We start from the raw sequence: 20,395 nt of genomic DNA on the forward strand, positions 1-20,395 counted from the left end.
TTAATGAACTCTATTTGCCCTGTTTATCTGTTGCAAAAACTTCATGCATTTGAGAAAAACAAACCTGCTCATGGGAATTTCCATAATATCATCACCTGGATACTTATATCACTATAAACAATCACAGGTGGTCAATTGACACAGTTATGAAACACCCACCATTTATAAGACCAGAATGAGAGCATGTTGGCACATTTGCAGGCAGGATGAAGCTTCTAGTTCTTTTGGTGGCAGTTGGGCTTTGCTCAGCCCAATACAATCCCAACACAAGAGCTGGACGAACATCAATTGTCCACTTATTTGAGTGGAGATGGGATGACATTGCAGCAGAGTGTGAAAGATACCTGGCACCAAATGGATTTGGAGGAGTACAGGTAAGTATACTATACCCCAAACATTACCTTGATAAAACTCAGAATTTCTTTTTCATTAGTGTTACAAAAGTTGCTTTGTGCAATTATTAAAGTTTCTTTACCCCAATTTTTTTTTAGTTTTGGATAGAGTGGAGAAGGGTTAGATCCCCCAACAGACTTTACTGCTATCTGGGAAGATTTTCCCTTTTTTTGTTCTGGGGACAACCTTTAACCAAACAGAAAGTGTTCCCCCACTTAACGTAAAAAATACATTTTTACTCCCGTCTGTGTTGTTGGAGAATTCCTTTCACTTCCTGTCTGATAAAAAGATTGTCCACGGAACAGTGAGTGAAGGGAACCCGGGATATCAGTAACACCTAACAGAGGTTATAATAATAAGATATAATATATCCCTACTCTATCCAAGGCTAAAAACAGAAGATTTTGCAATAGGTACACCTTTTCTTAGTAGATGTGTTCTGGACTTTAATTCTGAAAATTTTAGAGGTAGGCAACTCATATCCTCATATTGATTACTGGTTCTAAATGAATAATAACTTCTGCAGTAGGGAACAGACACAAAAAGATACACTTGGCATTTTCCAAATCACTCTTCTGTTAATTCAGCGTGTTTGAAGTTTTTTATACACATGATTATGTAGGTATCACATTAATATTACAATTGTACTTTTATGGTAACAAGGGGCGTTACATAGGCAGGCTAATTTGTAATCAGGACTTGAAGGAAACGCAATGAAAACATTATTAGTGCCGTGTGCACATGGAGTGCAGTGTACAATACGTAAGCAAAGCATACAAAATAAAAAATAAAGTTTTATAGAGAATTTACAAATATCCTTTACAATCTCCCCTCTTTTGATCAATATTTTACATTTTGATCACAGACCACACCTACTATCACCTTTAACCTGGGACCTCCTTAAACTAAGGTGGAACTAGTCCTGGTCTAGGAGGCAAACTACATTAGGGAGAATCTAACAGCTGAGAACAGCTACAGTATATCATTACAAAAGCTAGACAAATTGTTACATTGAACAAAGTGATGGATTTAAATTCCAAAAGAAACCATTCTGTATATTGTAGTAAAGGATATTCTCTGGTATACAGAAACTGTGGAAGGCAGTTTTACAAGATACTGGGAAATCACTATGATATTTGAGAAACCAATAAAGAGGCAATAAAGAGAAAGTTGATAATAATCAGCATAAAGCAGCTAGGCAAACAAATCAGCTAGATTTCACTTTAGTACATAGTCATATTTTTTAAACAGACTTGATTGCTGATAGTTTATATTGTATTACATTTGAATTGAATAATCCCTTATTCTGAATTTTTGTGCCCAGCCTCCATCCCCATTAATACTTTTCTATGTGCACTCTCCAATGCAAAACTACTTCTTACAACTCCACACATATAGGGTCCCTTTTCAAATATCAGATATATTTATGTAAAAGTTTAACTTTTTTTTTTAACTTGCAAATAAAAATAGGATAACTAGAATCTCTTTACTGTAAATTGATCCTCTGTTGTCTTTCATTTAAATCCAGATGAAATTAGCTGAAATCCAAAAACACAGAGCACATAACACCCTTCACATTAGCCTATTTCCTTGTTGAAACTTATAGACTAATGTCCCTGCTACAGGGGCCCATACAGGCAGCCATACTAGTGCCAAGTTTAGGTAAAAACTAATATATTGTTGAACTGTGAGAAAAAAATGAAACACCTTGCAAGAAACTCATACTAACATTAGCAGAACATATAAGCTCCATTCAGATATTTGGGGTAGACTCTGAGGAAGGCAAGATTGTTCAGTACTACAGCATCCTTGGTGTTTCTCATAAGCTTGTTGACATAGTTTGCTTTTTTTTAAATTAGGGACTTAATTATATAGAGTGCCACATCCTAATGAATAATTTCTTAGAAAAAAGTTTTAATATATATACCAAATGGACTGTCTTTTAATTATGCAAATATAAAATCATATTTTAATTTCTTTTTATATAAATAACATAATTTATAATTGCTTTTTTAACATTTCTTTGTGTGCGTGCCTTAAAAATCTGTTTGGTATATATTAAAAAAAAACGTTCTAAGAAGTAGTTTGCCTTTTGAAATATTAAACAAACAAAGGAATGTACTTAAGTTAAAATTTCATGTGTTCCTATACCACATGCCTTCATTTGGAACCTTAGAATCTCAACAGTGGTGGCATTGAAAGCAAATAGAAGAAAAGGCCAGCAATCTGCTGCTTGTTTACACGAATATGTTCACATGCTGATGTAGCAGATCAATATTTCAAGGCCATACAGGACTCCTTTATCAAGGTCCTTGGCAATAATGATCTGCGTGTCCCTAAAATGTCACTCTGTTACATCTTAATGTGAAGTAAATTGCACAGACTAATTGTTGTGCTGCTATTTTTTCATTAGGTTAAAATGTTATTGTTATTATTACACATGATTTATATAGTGCCAATGGTTTGTGCAGTACGTTAGATACTATGAAAAATGATGATGTTATTTAATTAGTTGGATTTCCCTTTATCCCTCTTAGGTATTTTACCTGAACAAAGGCAGAGACAAATTTCTGCATAACCATTATAGGTCATGGACTAGTTTCTGGAGGAGGCATACACTCAGAAACACACTATGTTTCTGACTGTCAGTAACACATCCATATGTAAAATACTATATTCCATTCCTGCTGCCCCAGTTTGTTCATTTTAATTATTAGAATATTGGTTTGTGTACTTTCAGTTCAGCCAATCAACTTAAAGCAGTAGTAAACCGAAGCTCGCAAAAAAAAAAAAAATTCCCCTGCAAGATAATATCATAATGTGCTAGTATGCATCGCAAACTAGCACTTTATGAAGGACTTACCTTAAAATGAAGATCTCCAGCGATGCGCTATCCCCGCTGCAGAGGCTTCCATCTTCACCGGGTCTTCCTTCAGGGTTCATGAGGTTCGGCCATCTGACTAGCCAAGCTACTATGACGTCACTCCCCTCATGCATGAGGGAGTCTCGGGCCACGGCACAGTGCTCTGAAGGAATGGCACAGGTATGCCGTTCCTTCAGAATGCATGCGCCAGCTGTTAAAAAAAGCAATTATCTCCTAAACGTTGTACGTTTAGGAGATATTAATTTTACCTACAGGTAAACTTTATTATAAACTTACCTGTAGGTAAAAGATACAAATGTGGGTTTACTTCCACTTTAAGCTGCCAAAAGAGAAGGGACACAGTGCACTCACCCTTCCAGGAGACTCAGAGTGTGTCTTGTGTGGCTATAAATCATGTTAGTGTGATCCTAGGGTTATCAAGCTGATTTGGGTAGGAGGAAGCAGCACAAACCAATTGTCATAGGGGTAGGAAGTATAACCCAATCCTAACACAGGTTTACAGGTCTAAAGAACATGCTGCAAATCACCTCCAAATTTTAGCCAAAAGTTTTGAAACTTAACATCAAACATTTTGCAAACTCCGTATAGATTTCCATGTTTAGTATATTAACAACCAATATTTTTATATTACGTTGGACGATAATAATAATAATCATATGATCTATGTGAAATTAAAGTGAATATATCTAAGTGCATTTGTAATGTTGCCATTATATCCGATTATAAAAAGTTAGACTTTTAAGCCCAGTGGTGTAATGCAGATTTATAAATTATTTTCAGCACATTGCATTTGCCTTTGTATTTTACAGATTTCTCCACCAAATGAGAATGTTATTGTTAGCAATCCCTGGAGACCATGGTATGAAAGATACCAGCCTATAAGCTACAATCTCTGCACTAGATCTGGCAATGAACAGCAGTTCAGAGACATGGTGACCAGATGTAACAATGTTGGGGTAGGTGGATAAAAAAAAATAATATTTTTATGAATATGTTTAATGGTAAAAACAGGATTTTTGTTACTGTAAAATCCTTTTCTCTGAGTTCGTTGATGGACATAGCTCTTTTTATTTTTGACCAGAGGGTTCATACTGCCACCTACAGGAGTATGGCTCTAGGCAGAAAAAGAACAGAGCACCACCTATGGGCAGTCCTAGTTGATATAACACCCCTTTTTGCTATAGGCAAGCCAGTTAGTCACAAAGCAGTGTCAGACGTATAAACTCCAAAAAATAGGGGTGGGTGCTGTGCCCGTCAATTAACTCAGAGAAACGGATTTTACAGTGAGTAACAAAAACCCCATTTTCTCTTACGTTCATTGACAGGCGAATCTCTTCTAATTCTTGAACATATCATTATCTGTCCATATGATGTGATTTTTATGAATTTGTTATAAAATGACTTTGTATTTTAGTTACTTGTTGAGTTTACTCTAAATTCTTTTTTCTAAGTGGAAAAATGTTTTTCTTGTGATTCTTGAACATAGGGACGCCCCAAAGTAGTGTCCGAGGAAGGGGTGGGCAAACCAAAAACAAGGAATCTTAAAAAGAGGACTGCAGCACCTTGCTGCAAAACAAGCATCTGAAGATGCAAACACATCAACTTATAAATTGTCTTAAAGTGTGCACAGATGACCAGGAAGCCACCTTGCAAATCTAAGACACAGATGCCTGAGGTCAGAATGCCCAGGAGGCACTAAATACCCTGGTGGAGCGTGTCACAATAGGGAAGGGAGGAGCCCAACCTTTATTTGTATACACCAGGACAATAGTCTGCCAAATCCAACAGATTATATAGTAGAGAAGGCCACCAGGCCTTTTCTTGGACTGCCCATGAGCACCAAAAGAGAATTCAATCTCCGAAAGAAGGCCATAGCAGACAGGCACACTCACAAATTGCCCTGACCACATCCAAGGAGTACAATGCAACCTCCTTAGGATGCAACAACCGTGGACACAAGGAAGGCAGGACAATGGTGTAATTCAGGTGAATATCCAAAACCACCTTCGGAGGAAAGGAAGGGCATGGGCGGCGAGCCACCTTATTCTTGTGCAAGACCAGAAAGGGATACTCACAGTATAAGGTAGCTAGTTCCGACACCTGCCACAGGGAGGTCATGGTGATCAAGAAGGCACCTTTGAGAAACAGCAAGCTGAATACTTCCAAACAGAGGCTTCTGGAGGACCGAAAGAAGGTCCCATGGCGGCAATCGGGAACACACAAAAGGCATCACATGATGAACTCCTTGGATGAAACTGTGGATAAAAGAAATGTGTGGCCAATGGATGCTGAAAAAAACCCAGCAAGAGCAGAACCATACCTTTAATGGTAACCAAGGCAAGCTGTTTTGCAATGACAGGTCAAAACCTGAGCCACAGAGAAGGAACATGGATTAACACCTAGAGCCTTGCACTATGGAATAAAAGTCTTCCAAGTGCCATGATATCTTCTTAGAGGTAGACTTGGTTGCCTTAAACATTGCAAGGATCACCAATCCCAACAACCCCCTGTTGCTTAAAATCTGTCTTCAATAGCCATGCCATCCAAGCCAGAGATGGGTGGTAAGCAAGACCCTGGGACAAGAAGTCCTCCCAGGGAGACAATAGCCAAGGAGCATCCTTGACCAGCCATACCACTCCAGCATACCACAGATGATGAGGCCAGTCTGGAGCTACCAGAAGGACTGGAATACCTTCAGTCTCAGGTTAAATGAGATGATACTGGTGCCACCAGCTCATCCATTGCATCTGCTAAGGGGTCCGGTGCTCTTTCCACAAACCTTGGAACCTTCCTGTTGAGGTGGGCTGCCTACAAACAGGGTCCCCCTGAGTAGACAGATCTGATAGAACATGTCCAAATGTAGTGATTACTCCCCTAAACCATTGTCTGGTGACTGAGGTAAGCTGCCTGCCAATTCTCGACACCTGCAATGTGCACCACGGAGAGAGCCAGAAAGTGCTGTGGCATTGTGTGATTGGCTCCTGACTTGGAGTCCCTGGAGCAGATCTGTCCAGTGCTCCAGAAACAGCCTGATCGCTCGCAGGCCAGAACGATGATGGGTAGCTGAGCCTCCCCTGGAGTCCAGAGATCTAGTGCTCATTTCGAACCCAGGATACCTCCCCATCCAGACAGGCTGCCCTACTTCATGACTACCAAACAGTGTAGGAGGGAAAGGACTTCCTGGCCTGCAGGGGAAGAGATTAGAGCCACCAAAGGAGGGAGGACCTAGTTGACTAGCCCAGATGAACCTAGTTGTCCAGGGAAGCAGGAGACTTGTCTGATGTCAACAGGATTTCCCTCTATAGAACTCTCATACAGAATTATGCATATAAGACTGTCTTGAATGGATGTGGACACCGTAAGACCCAGAGCCTGCAAGCAAGCCTACAGAGAGGATTGCTTGCTGGACAATTGTAGTCCAAAGCTTTTGGTGCTCATCCACCAAGACAAATACTGTGACTTGCTTCAAGTCGAGACTAAGGCAGTCTGCAGGATCCTTAAAGGAGAGAGATCATGGTATCATGGTTACTTTGTTTAGCCTTGAAATAGGGGGATCCATCATAGGAAGTGATGTCCACTTCTTCAGAAGGGCCTCCTCAAAGAGGTATTATACTGCAAAGTGCTTCACAACCACAAAGGGACGCTTTGGCCATTTACAATCTTTGTAAATTAACTTATCAAAGTTTCCTGTGTAAGGAAAAACCTTAATGGACCTAGCCAGCTTGTGCATACCAAAGGGCACAGGCACATTGTCGGCCACCCCAGCAGAATTCTCCATTTTAAGCATCGCTCTCATGGAAGTAATCAGTACAGTCACCAGCGCTTTACCCTGTGCGATTACAGAGGCAGAAGACTCAACCTTTCTGTCTAACGAATCACGGGAGGCATCTTCAGGGCCTGCAGAAAATGCAGAGCCCATGGCAGCAGAGCCCAAGTTGGGCTCAGAAACATTTGAGTATGCAGGTGACAGTGGTGGGTGTTTTCTGCTCACATTGAGCCTTAACACTGCCTCCTCCCGGGAGATGAACCTAGGACTATAAACAGCACAACTAGGGGGACAGAGGACCCTGAAGCTCTTGCTGCCTGCATAAGATGATCAAGAGGGACATGTGCACATAAGACTCCATAACGCCCACCAACTCAGACAAGGCACCACCAAGTTTTAGGACACCCGAGGGAAAGGGTGGAACAAAACACCCCCCAGGTGGACTACAGCAAAGAGGGTGGTACCCCAGGAAGGACTCACGACCACCTGCCCACCAGGGAAGTGCTGTGGGTGCCAACATATATGCCACTTGTGGATGTGCTCAGTAAGCCAGCTGCAGATGCTGCTGCACCAACCATGCCTCAGACAGTGTGCCCTCCTGTCCCAAACACATGGTTTTCCTATAGCCGAGAGGGAGTTTATGCCAACTAGGACTGCCCATAGGCAGTGCTGTGTTCTTTTTCTGCCTAGTGTACAGTTGTGACCAAAATTATTCAACCCCCAATGCTGTAAAGGGGTTTAGGGACTATAGTGTACATTTGGAATTGTATTCAGAATCAAATCCTACAAGGACGTTGTAACTACCCAAATGCAACTAAAATGACATCAATTGTTTATGTAATACAGTAGTAAATGGTTCTTATGTGGTTTCTTCATTGCCACAATTATTCAACCCCTTAAAGACTACCACTCTGAAGAACAGAGGTTCATACAGGTGCTTTCCATCAGGTATTGAAAACACCTGTGGATGTCACCGAGCAGCAATCAAGCATAATAAGCACCAATTAGGCAGCTTTAAAATGACTGTGATACTCAGCTCCTTCTAGACATTTACTGGTGTGGTTACAAACATGGTGAAGGCAAGAGAATGGTCCAGGAAGACAAGAGAAGAGGTGATTTCTCTTCACAGGAAGGGCAATGGCTATAAGAAGATTGCAAAGATGTTAAACATACCAAGAGACACCTTAGGAAGCATCATTCGCAAATTCAAGGCAAAGGGCACTGTTGAAACGCTACCTGGTCGTGGCAGAAAGAAGATGCTGACTTCGACTGCTGTGCGCTACCTGAAGCGTAGAGTGGAGAGAAGTCCCCGTGTGACTGCTGAGGAACTGAGAAAAGATTTGTCAGATGTGGGTACAGAAGTTTCAGCCCAGACAATAAGACGCACACTGCGTAATGAAGGCCTCCGTGCCAGAACTCCCAGGCGTACCCCCTTGCTGTCTCCAAAGAATAAGAAGAGTCGACTGCAGTATGCCAAAAGCCATGTGGACAAACCACAAAAGTTGTGGGATAGTGTTCTGTGGACTGATGAAACAAAATTAGAACTGTTTGGGCCCATGGATCAACGCTATGTTTGGAGGAGGAAGAACAAGGCCTATGATGAAAAGAACACCTTGCCTACTGTGAAGCATGGTGGAGGGTCAATCATGCTTTGGGGCTGTTTTGCTTCTGCAGGTACAGGGAAGCTTCAGCGTGTGCAAGGTACCATGAATTCTCTTCAGTACCAGGAGATATTGGATGGAAACGTGATGCAGTCCGTCACACACCTGAGGCTTGGGAGACGTTGGACCTTTCAACAGGACAATGATCCCAAGCATACCTCCAAGTCCACTAGAGCATGGTTGCAGAGGAAAGGCTGGAACATTTTGGAGTGGCCATCGCAGTCACCAGACTTAAATCCGATTGAGAACCTCTGGTGGGACTTAAAGAAAGCAGTTGCAGTGCGGAAGCCTAAGAATGTGACTGAACTGGAGGCCTTTGCCCATGAAGAATGGGCGAAGATACCCGTAGATCGCTGCAAGACACTTGTGTCAAGCTATGCTTCACGTTTAAAAGCTGTTATAACTGTAAAAGGATGCTGTACTAAGTACTAAGATTGAATGTCACTTGGGGGTTGAATAAAACTGATAATGCTGTGAGCACAGAAAAGACATTTGTGGTTATTTCATTATAACTGTTATGTTATATTTGTCTGACCTACAAGTGCCTCTTTAATGTAAATGTAAGCAAGATGACTGAATGATCAAAAGCAATGTCAAACTGGCCAAAACACTCAATTTCAGTGGGGGTTGAATAATTTTGGTCACAACTGTAGGTAGCATATAAACCTTATGGTCAAGAATCAGAAGAGCTGTGTCCACCAATGAACATAAGAAAAACACAATTTAATATACATTGTGATTTTGCAGTTAGCTCAACCACACAACAAAGTCATATGTTAAAGAATATGTAAAACCAAAATGTCATATTCCTGGTATGTGCCTACTGTACTGTGTACTTGTATCAAAACATATCCTGTTCTCTTGGTATTGCTTCTTTTGTGTGAAAAACCTTGCATCCCTGGCTGTCCCTCTGCTTTCCTATTAAAAACTGACCATGCAAAGCATGAGAGCACAGTGTGGTCAGTTTTCTGGCTGTACTGGAAGTTAATACAATGATCACGCTTGTGCTGACACACCCCATCCCCCATGCACAACCATTTCCTGGAAAAACCAGTGTACTGCTGTTTCTCCTCCCCCAGCTCTCCAAGCTCCTTATGCAGCTGAAAACAGAGAATATGTGATCACTTATAAAAAGGGGATAAAAGGTATTTATGTTTTTATATACAGTTCATTCCCAAATGTTTTGCTTTTCATTCTTATTTTAAGCTGAATTTTTTGTTTTACAAGGTGGTGGTTTACATATACTTTAAGGGTGACGTGGTATGCAAAACATAATTGGCATTTACAATGCTTTATGTGGAAAGATTTGTGATTACTGAGACAGTTTTTTTTTATTAAGGTATAACTCAAGGCAAAACACTTTTTTTTACTGTTTTAGATGTAGAGTGGAGAGAGATTAGAACACCTGTCAGGATTTTATTGCATTCTGTTTCCCTGTTAGAGAGATCCACCCTTTCAATACAGTATGTCCTTGTGACTGTTATCACCGAAAGTGAATGAAAATGTGAGTGGTTACCAAGACAGGAATAGGAGAATCTTCTGATGGGGACACTGCTATCTGGTGACTATTTGGAGGGATTTCCTCCCATGTCCTACTTTGGCTATGGGACGGGAAGTGAAGGGAAATCTCCTCAATAGGACACAGATGGCAATAAAACTGGCAGGGGCTATAATCCTCCTTAGTCTATCCAAAATAAGAAAATGATTTACCTTAAGTTCTACTTTAACACTAATGTTCCATAAAATGTTGATGAATCCTGAGACAATTAAAGTGGTCCTAAACGCTGAAGGTTTTTTTACTTTCATGCATTCTATGCATGAAGGTAAAAAACCTTCAGTGTGCAGCTCCCTCCTCAGCCCCCCTTAACACTTACCTGACCCTGATCTCAATCCAGCGATGTGAATCAGCTCTCCCTGGTTCTTCCTCCTCATTGGCTCAGACACAACCATTGGCTCACACTGCTGTCAATCACAGTGAGGAGGAAGCGGAGCCGAGCAGCGCTTTGTGTGTCCTATAGAAACACAGAGGCAGCTCGGAAGTGAGCATGCACGAGTGCCTCCAGAGCAAGCAGCTGGAGTCAGGAGTGCTGGTTTGGAACCGGAGAAGAGGAGGCTCAGGGCTGCAGGTAAGTATGACATACTTGTTATTTTTAAAACAAAATTTCTAGTATCACTTTAAAGAGCATATTTCCCCAATCACTAAAGCTGGCCACACACAATACAACAATAAATGACAGATTAGGGTAACCTCACAACATTGCAGCCATATAAAAGTAAGAGCTGTAGGTTGTAGTTTGTCTTGATTTGTTCATTCATTTTCGTGACTGAAAGCAAAAAGTGCCCTGTGTGTCAGTGCTAATCTACTTTAAATGTAAAAAACTGTTTGTTTACTTCTCACTATTCGCTATGATAATAAAAGGAAAATGTCTGATGATCACAATGTTTCTTCTTTTTCTTATTCTTAAATGTAGTCTTGCAGATACTGTAGCTATGTTTACACTTCTGAAACAGAAAAAATACTAACTATACTATTAACACTCCTCAATAATCTTTAGCTTATATTTACATAAATGTTTCTTAGCTAAATGTATTGGTTGTTGTGGTAGTATGCTCAGCTGTTACTTTATTATCAATTCAAAGCAAAAGTTCTAAAGGCAGAAAAGACACAGAAGTGGGGAATATAGGAATGGTAAACAGGACCCTAACCTAACTTTGCTGAAATGCTGTATCTGCCCTTAAGCACTATAGCAGAGTACCCATTTACTCACCATGTTAAAATGCAGGTGAAGGCCACTTTAACTCCATTTCACACAATTCCCTGCATTCCTGTTCCTGTGCCTAGGGAAGATACATTTCTGAGCTTCCTTTCTTCAGCAATTTAGAGAGGCCAGATGAGAGGCCCTAAATTGTAAAAAACAGTGTGCAGGTAGCCGAGCAGCAGCCTAATAATCCACAAATCCTCCAAAAGACCCAGTCAGTGTAGGGAGTACCTCCCAATTGCTACCTGGGTACTCAAGTTCCCTGGGGTAGCCCCCCATGTCCTCAGGCCTTGGATCCTTTAGCTGTATGCTTGTGTTGCCAGAACTACTCTAGTCTTCACTGCTGATATGAGGTTAATTGCATGCCTAGTAAACTGGTCCTGCTTGGACCAAGTAGTAATGACCTGGTCCTCACAGCATACCATGAGCACAGGCCCTCCCAAGGGAATTATCCTACTCTCCTTTATGTGAGGGGGTCCAGGAATTTTTTCTACTCACGTTTTGCGGGAAGGGCAGCCCATTATTTAATGAACGAGGATTGCACAAGTATGAACTTAGTTTTACATCAACGGGCCCCTCTTTGCCTCTTGGGCACAAGTTTAGTTTACCTCTATATAGGGGTTAGGAGAAAGAGGAATCTACACCAGGATTGTCCTTTAACAGTTTTCTCAAGCAACAGAAGCAAAGATTTTGACACGTTTAGTTTACTTCTATATAGGGGTTAGGAGAAAGAGGAATCTACACCAGGAATGTCCTTTAACAGTTTTTTCAAGCAACAGAAGCAAAGATTTTGACATACTTCAGCCAACCCTAGACAGTGGCTGCACTCATCTTAAGTTAGAAACAGTCCAGCATACTTGAGAGAAATTTGCATAAGAAGGGAATGAGAGACCCTCTGTTCACAGGAGGGAGGCCCCAGAGTCCAGTATCTCATAGCAGGGAGATGCAAGTAATCCAAAACCTTCATAACTTTCTTGCACTACTGTAGTGTTCCCCCCAAAGGGAAATATAAATGAAAAAGGCCCAGCTGTCTACATTTTGAATTGGTCCAGTTCACCCACGGAGAAAACCGGCAATTAATCTCTTTGTGGCAACAAACAAAGAAAGCTCTGTGCCATCCTAATATATCCTTGCCCAGAGTACCCCTCTTCTAACAAGGGCAGGGCTTGCACCTAAACCCAAGCAATTTCTAAGCTGAATTTCTTTCTCAAACTATGGTGGCATCTAGTGGTCAACCAGGGAGCTAGAACAGGCCACACCCATACCCTACTGCACAGCCATTTGTGTTCTAAACTGTTTATCTGAACTAGTGATTCTCAGCTAGACTCCCTGTTAAAGAAACCTAGAGACTATGTTATGCAGCCAAATTCTACCCTAATTAAGTTGTAAGAACATTTCTGTGACTAGTCCATGTCTGTGCAGCTTTCATAATCTGCTTTGGGTTATTCTGCAGTATATGCATACTAGTTGCCATTCTGCCCCTGTTTTGCATTATTGATTCTATTTTGCACTTGATTAGCAAGCTGCAAGTTACAGTTACTATGTGTCTGGTCATTCAGCTGATTACTAGTCCTGTAAGTAATGCACTTACCCATTACTGTAAGTACACAAGTAATTGGTCTAATTTTTTAACTGAACTCCTTAATTTGATATACTAAATGTGCCAATAATACATCTTAGCAAACACCTAATGTTTTATACACTTTGAACATAATATATCATGTATAATATATAATTCTGGTTACCTCTTGTACAGGTATACATCTATGTGGATGCTATCATTAATCACATGTGTGGCTCCGGCATGGGAGCAGGCACGCATTCGACTTGTGGCAGCTATTTCAATGCAGGTTCAAGAGATTTCCCTGCTGTTCCATATTCTGCCTTGGATTTCAATGATGGAAAGTGTAGGACTGGCAGCGGTGAAATTGAGAACTATAGTGATGCTTATCAGGTACAAAACCTGTAATTCATTCTTTCTATGTGTCTCCTTTTATATCTGCCTACTATCTATCTATCTATCTATCTATCTATCTATCTGCACGGAATGTATTATAACCATATGCACATCATCTTATATGGCACAGCAAAATTTATAAATGGCTATCAAATAATGAAATTATTTTCCCACACCTAGGTTAGAGACTGCAAACTTGTTGGCCTTGTGGACTTGGCTCTAGAAAAAGATTATGTACGTGGAAAGATTGCAGACTTTATGAATAATCTCATTAACATTGGAGTAGCTGGTTTTAGACTGGATGCTGCAAAACACATGTGGCCTGGAGATCTGAAAGCCATTTCAGACAGATTGACGAACCTCAACACCAGATGGTTCCCCAGTGGCGCAAGACCTTTCATTTTTCAAGAGGTAATCTCATGTATAACATCCCACAAAAAATCTTTTTTCATCCCCAAGTATTATGTGTGAACCTACATTGTACATAATATTACAGTGGGGTAGATTTAACATATTATAAATTTATATATTATACATAACATTTACTTATTATAAATGTTCTGTTTCCAGCCCAACAATGTTACAGTTACTAATCTGTGCCTTTTAAAGCAATCTGCTAAACTAAATTACAATTTATGGATTAATTAAAGTCTTTAAAGCACTTTTCTAAACACTGTTTGCATGAAGGCTGAGCATGTGAAGAAAAAAAAAAAATTATGGTATTATACTACCTTGCTTGTTCATTAGCAGTACCTTTTTTGGAAAATAAACTTAAAACGGAGCTCCACCCAAAAGGGGAAGTTCTGCTTTAAGGCCTCGTCCTCTTCTCCCCATTAAGGATTGGCACCTTTGAGGAGCGGGTACCTGATTTTGACAGGTACCTGCTCCCACTTCTACTGTGATCCTCCCCTCAGTCTTCTGGTACGCATAACAGATCCTAGAGGACTGCGGGACCATTCACAATGCACATTGCTGCTCACGCATGTGCAATGGGCACCTGGCTGTGAAGCTGCAAGCTGTGACAGCTGGGTGCCTACACTTAAGATACGGGCACTGTGGTCATAGGATGGCCGGTGGACAGGTGAGTGGCTGTTTTTTTTTAAATCAGTAGCAACAGTTTTTATAGCTGCTGACTTTTTTTTTTTCACTGGAGACTGGAGCTCTTCTTTAATGTTACAGTATTATGTTATGAGGGGTGTTCAAGTCAAACCGGGACTTTTGAGTTTATATAAAAAAAGAACAAATTTCAAGGAGTGGAAACTGGATTTATGTTTCAGCATTACCCCCTGCTACATTTATATGCTTATCCCAGCGTTTAACTACTGCCTGGAAAGCTTCAGCATAGAAAGATTTGTCAGTACACATGAACCACCCTAGGACAGCCTGCTTCACTTTGTCATCAGTGCTGAAATGCTGATTCATCTCTTGTGCAATTTCATAACAGCCATGAACCATCATGGCTGGGATCATCTCTGATGGATGTACGGCCACCATTGAAACATTTACACCATTCAAATGTCTTATTGCGGCTGAGCGTCTCATCACCATACTGTGCTTGAAGCCATATCAGTGGGTTTTATGCCGTAGTTCACAAGAAAATTAATTACCACATGCTGTTCCCTGCACACACTGCTGTCTGCATTCTTGATTAACGGTCTCTGGACTGGCGGCATGTGACACCGCCTATCAATATTAGGACACACTGGCCACTTACTATGCCACACTACATCCCTTTTAATATCTGTAAAATTAAAAGTCCCAATTTGACTTGAACGGTCCTTAGTCTGGCCTTATATGTCTGGCCACACAATTGATTCTTGTCAAAGGAGCCGGATTGAAAATTGTTGGCTGAGCAATGACTTCATCCAGTCATATGTAGTCACTGGTTTGGTATACAGCAGTCATGGGTCTTGCCAGCTGCTCAATACAATAGCTAGCAGGAGAGATTCCCTCATCCACACTGTTTAGCATGGATGGAGGTGTCTATTAAATTTTCCTAATCTATGCACATATGGCTAGTCTTACATACATGCACGAAAGAAGATTCATAGATTTATAAAGCGCCAATAGTTCACTCAGCGCTGTACATTACAAAGGGGGACAGAACATGTGACAGAACAATACCAATACAATGCAAAACATGAGGGGCCCTGCTCTTTCGAACTTACAATCTAGGAGGGAGGGGATAGTGGTACAGGAGGAGATAGCTGTGGAGGATGGAGTGGTAGGAAGAGTGGAGGAGGTCGGCAAGTTAGCAGGGGTGGGGTAGGCTTCCCTGAAGAGATGGGTTTTCAGGGTGCGCCTAAAGGAGAGGAGAGTAGGTGATAATCTGATGGGTTGTGGCAGGGAGTTCCAGAGGATGGGTGACACCCTGGAGAAGTCCTGGAGGCGGGCATGGGAGGAAGAGACCAGGGAACTAGAGAGAAGGAGGTCTTGTGAGGAGCGGAGTGTGCGTGCTGGGCGGTACTTGGATATTAGGTCAGTGATGTAGTTTGGGGCAGTATGGTGGACAGCTTTGTACGTCAGTGTTAGGGTTTTGAATTTGATCCTTTTTCCTTAAAAGGTCATAGTTGAGTAGATCTAAACAAAAGCTGTAAGGCTAGGTTCACATATGCAGGTTGTGTTTGAGCTGTTTCTGCATTGCATTTTGCATTGTGTTTTGCATTTTTGCACCTGGGTTTTTTATGCATTTTTGACGCATTGCTAAGCAGATTTAAATTGCAAAATGCATTAAAAAACTAGGCAAAAATGCATCAGAAATGCAACAAAACTCAATACATGCTTTCCTGCAGCATTTCCATTGAAGTCTATAGAACCAAAACCTTTTTAAAAAAGTTCCTGACCCTTTCCAAAATACGAACCAGGTGAAAACGCGGAGATGTGAACATTTCCTGTAGGAAATCACGTTAAATGGACTGTACTGCAAAACGCTGAGGAAAACGCTTGGGTGTGAACCTAGGGTAAGAGCTGATTCAAACATGTGCAGTGTGGATTGAAGCTCAGTTCTCACAGCTAACTGACACAGTAGTTGTTCAGTGTTCCTATGGCAGTCAATAGCCTGTAATCCGCAGCTCACTGCTCAGAAATCGTACATGACTCTTTTAAAACCGTACTGAATCTGCATTGAATCCGGACCACCAGTGCACCAGACATCTGTGAACAGACACCATAGAAAGCAATGTTATTTCACTTGTCATGCAGATTGCATGCGGTTCAAATCGCATCCAATCCACATGTATGTGAACCAGCGCTAAGAGGTAGTTGATGTGGGGTGCAAGACCCAAACACATGGGACATTCCAACCACTACAAATTGCACATATGATTTGAAAAAATCACTGAAAATGAATCAGTCTTTCACCCATGAGTTAATTTGAGAACCAGAATTTTGTTGATTGTAAAGTCGAAATGGGGAATGAATTGGCAGCTTCAATATAGTGAAAAATAAACAGAAAGCAGAAAAACACACAGCAACTGCAAGTGTGATCACCACGTTTTTTATTGCATTGTGATTGTTCTATCAAATCCCCACATGTAAGGCCAGCTTTACAAGCAATGACAAAGACCAAACTGTACTGGAGGAAAATGCAAACAATAGACAAGTGACTTTACACTTTGCCAAGCGAGTTTTTAAACAAAAAGATGTATGTTTACCCAGCACTACAGAGCCACCTGTTATATAACACATACCACCTCTGATGTTCTCATAGCTGGTATACTTTAAATATGCATGCTCTTATTAATACCTGACCCCAACAACCATGCATCTTGTAGAGAAGTAGACTATACTCTACCTATCACCTCTTTATGCCAATATATGCCAATATATGATTCTTTAACATAGCTGTATTTGCCCCATGATGCTGCAAGAAGATCATACTGTATATAATATGTTATTTCAGGTAATTGATCTTGGAGGTGAGGCCATTTCTGTCAATGAGTACTTTGGGATTGGCCGTGTCACTGAATTTAAATATGGAGCCAAACTTGGTACAGTCATCCGCAAGTGGAATGGAGAAAAGATGGCATATTTAAAGTAAGAAACTAAAGGACATTTAAATTTTTTGGTTAATAAGTTGAGTAAACATTTATATTACTTTGTTGTTACATTCAAGTCAAAGCAGTGGAAAGAAGTAGAAAATTAATGGACAGGTCATGCATCAACCATTCTTTCTCAAATATCTTCACAAAAGAGGAAACAAGCCAAAATAAAATTCAATTTCTATACAACTGTCTTACCTTGCTGTCTTTTAATTTTTTGTTGTTCTTTGTTTCTGCCTTTATCTTTGATCTTTCTATTATCTTATTAATTATCTTGGCAAATTAGTAAATTAATAAATGTAGCATCCCCCTGGTCCCCTACAGACAGGTTAACACCTCCAGAGACAGGGAAGGAGCCAGCATTTACCCCAGGGCTGAGTCCATGGCAATAATGGCAAATCTTAAACAGAAATTGGATGCCAGTCACATTTTGTCTTTTTCAGAATTTTAATGTAGAACTGAGGAGGAGGTAGAGGGAGTGCGGGGTTAAGGGTCCAAGATAACACATTAGATCACTCACAGACTCCAGAACAAAGTCCAGCTTCACAGACAAGACCTTTAAGCCAACCCGACAACACTGCAAGCTCATTTCCAGATTACAATGAGTCCTTCAAGCAAGTCACCAGGCCCTTCTGAGAAACCAACCTTCTTTCTGGCCCTCTCTAGCAACACGACTCTCCTGGATCCTCTCACCTTGGCATAGCTTCCTCCACAGCAAGCAGGACAGTGTCAGGACCACCTCAGAGTATGTAGGCCCCAAATAGGCTTCTGGGATTAATCACAATGTGCTCTCTCTAACAGCACCTCCCTAGGCCTCAGCCTCGAGGAAGAGAGAGAGCACATGGACTCCCCCAGATATTTATATCCTCCTTCAGCATGCATCAGTGACCATGAACCTCCTACTGAGCTGTGTGAAGGAAATATAACTATACTTAACTCAGCCTGTTTGTGAAGTCTCATACTATGACCTGCAGTATCAGTGACAGCTACAGGCAACAGTGAGAAATTCACAATCCAACTGATCTTAGGGAAAAAACAACAATTAGGAATTGTACAATCAGTCTGAGCTGCCTACAGTCCAGCCAAAAACTAAAATTACATAGTAGCCCCAGTTCAGGGTTGGGGGTTACATAAAAAATGTATTATGCAAGGACACGTCATGGTCTCTAGACGGGCCTAAAACCCCAAATAAATCTATAACAAAGTTTTTATAAGAAAATTTCAATAGGTACTTTTTATTTTTTAATATTGATTTGGTGTTCTTCATAACTAATGATTAATTAAGGTCTGCTTTAAATTTGGTACTATTTAGAAGAAGTAATTTCAGTCTGTGCTTTATTTTTTGTTTCTATCTTGTTTTATGACATACTGTATCATTAGTATAGAATATAGCTTTTGTTTTGGAATTATGCCAGTAACCAGACGTGCTGAAAAGCTTTTCTAAAAGCTTGTATTTTTGGTAAAAATATCAATAAGAATCAATGTCTTAAATCATTTTTCTAAAATGCTGTTCATTATTGTCCCTCTGTAGGAATTGGGGAGAAGGTTGGGGCTTTATGCCAAATGACAGAGCCTTGGTCTTTGTTGACAACCATGACAACCAGAGAGGACACGGTGCTGGTGGAGCTTCTATTCTTACCTTCTGGGATGCTCGGTAGAATTGATAAGTAACCAAAGAATGTTTTTGTGTTTAAAGGAGTTGTATGTGTGTGTTTATAAATATATGGGTTTTCCTAAGGTGCTGATTATGCCAATAATGCCAATCATGCCAATCATTCAGCAGGCAAAAGAATAATGGTAACAAGCTGTGATTGGGACAGGTAGCAGTTAGCAAAATCCATCCACAGGTCCAGGGTGACATTATTCAGGCACAGTCATAACCCAGCAAAGGTTTTATTTACAAAATAAGATTGCTGAGTTGACACAAGAAGCTCGTATACTGTTCTATTGCACTTGGCTACCCAACTCCCCAAATATAGCAATCTAGTGTACTAGGTTTATAAACTAACTACAGCAAGAGGGTTGGCAAATGTCTACCATGCTTCACTGCTACCTTTTCAAATGTCTATTGGCATCAGTCTGATCTTTTCAGAGAAAGGGACCTAAATGGACCAAAAAAACAGTGGGCTTCCTGCATAACAACTACCTCATCTCCAGTTATATGCAACTTAACCTAATAGGGGAAAAAGGGCAGGTGTGTTGGATAATCCCTGTCCCATCAAACCAGTACAGGGTCCTTTGAACCACTTATCGGTAAAAGCTAAGCAAAAAAAGTAAAATATTTTTTTCAAACAAATAAACAAAAACGTGGTGACCTAACCCCTCATCAAAATAAAAGTAGTAATGCAATCTCATCAAAGATTCAACAATGTGCTTGTGTTACGGATCCACTCTCTGCTCACCTTAAGATTTGACCTACAAATTATAATATGACCAACAAAAGAACCCTCAAAGTGATTCAGTAGTGCAAAAAATAAATACGTGAATAAATAAATAAATGAATAAGTGATCACTCAGCATGAGTGCAAAATAAAAAGTCCATAAAATGTCTCTTCCACCAAATCTTGTAATTCCCTAAAAGAAATCATAATGTGCAAAAGGATGGCATTCCCCATTTTGGGTATGAACTCACTGAATAGCCATGTCCCTCATTCTCATGGTTGGCTGGATTTGCTTATTAAAAAAAACAAAGTGGGAAGGAAGTCAACCAGTATCGATATTGTTTCACCCCTCTCTGTTTATCCTCCAATATCCATGTCTGTCATTCCCATGATCGACTGACACCACTCCGCAATTTAACAGATTCCTAATAATGAGGAACTTATGACAACATAGATAACACTCTCCTCCTTAATCTTTCTTTTTCCTAACCAATATACAACTGTCACGATACCCAGCTCTTTCCCAGCCTGTCTGCAGAAATCCACAGAGCAAC

At 40.6% G+C, this 20,395-nt stretch overlaps 1 protein-coding gene across 1 annotated transcript in view; it reads left to right on the forward strand.

Moving 5' to 3' along the window:
• Nucleotides 1-203: 203 nt before the first annotated feature.
• LOC149455146 (pancreatic alpha-amylase-like) overlaps nt 204-20,395 on the forward strand; it is a 36,464-nt gene continuing 16,272 nt past the window's right edge. Inside the window, exons 1-6 of the mRNA XM_089686607.1 lie at nt 204-374; nt 4,087-4,233; nt 13,220-13,417; nt 13,601-13,831; nt 17,322-17,455; nt 18,992-19,114. Coding sequence (XP_089542733.1) covers nt 207-374; nt 4,087-4,233; nt 13,220-13,417; nt 13,601-13,831; nt 17,322-17,455; nt 18,992-19,114 — 1,001 coding nt within the window. The 5' untranslated portion in view covers nt 204-206. The remainder of the gene's footprint in view (nt 375-4,086; nt 4,234-13,219; nt 13,418-13,600; nt 13,832-17,321; nt 17,456-18,991; nt 19,115-20,395) is intronic.

This window comes from Staurois parvus, unplaced genomic scaffold (genome assembly GCF_062004578.1).
Source record: "Staurois parvus isolate SC_StPar_1 unplaced genomic scaffold, SC_StPar_1.0 ptg000402l, whole genome shotgun sequence".
Classification (NCBI taxonomy): domain Eukaryota; kingdom Metazoa; phylum Chordata; class Amphibia; order Anura; family Ranidae; genus Staurois; species Staurois parvus.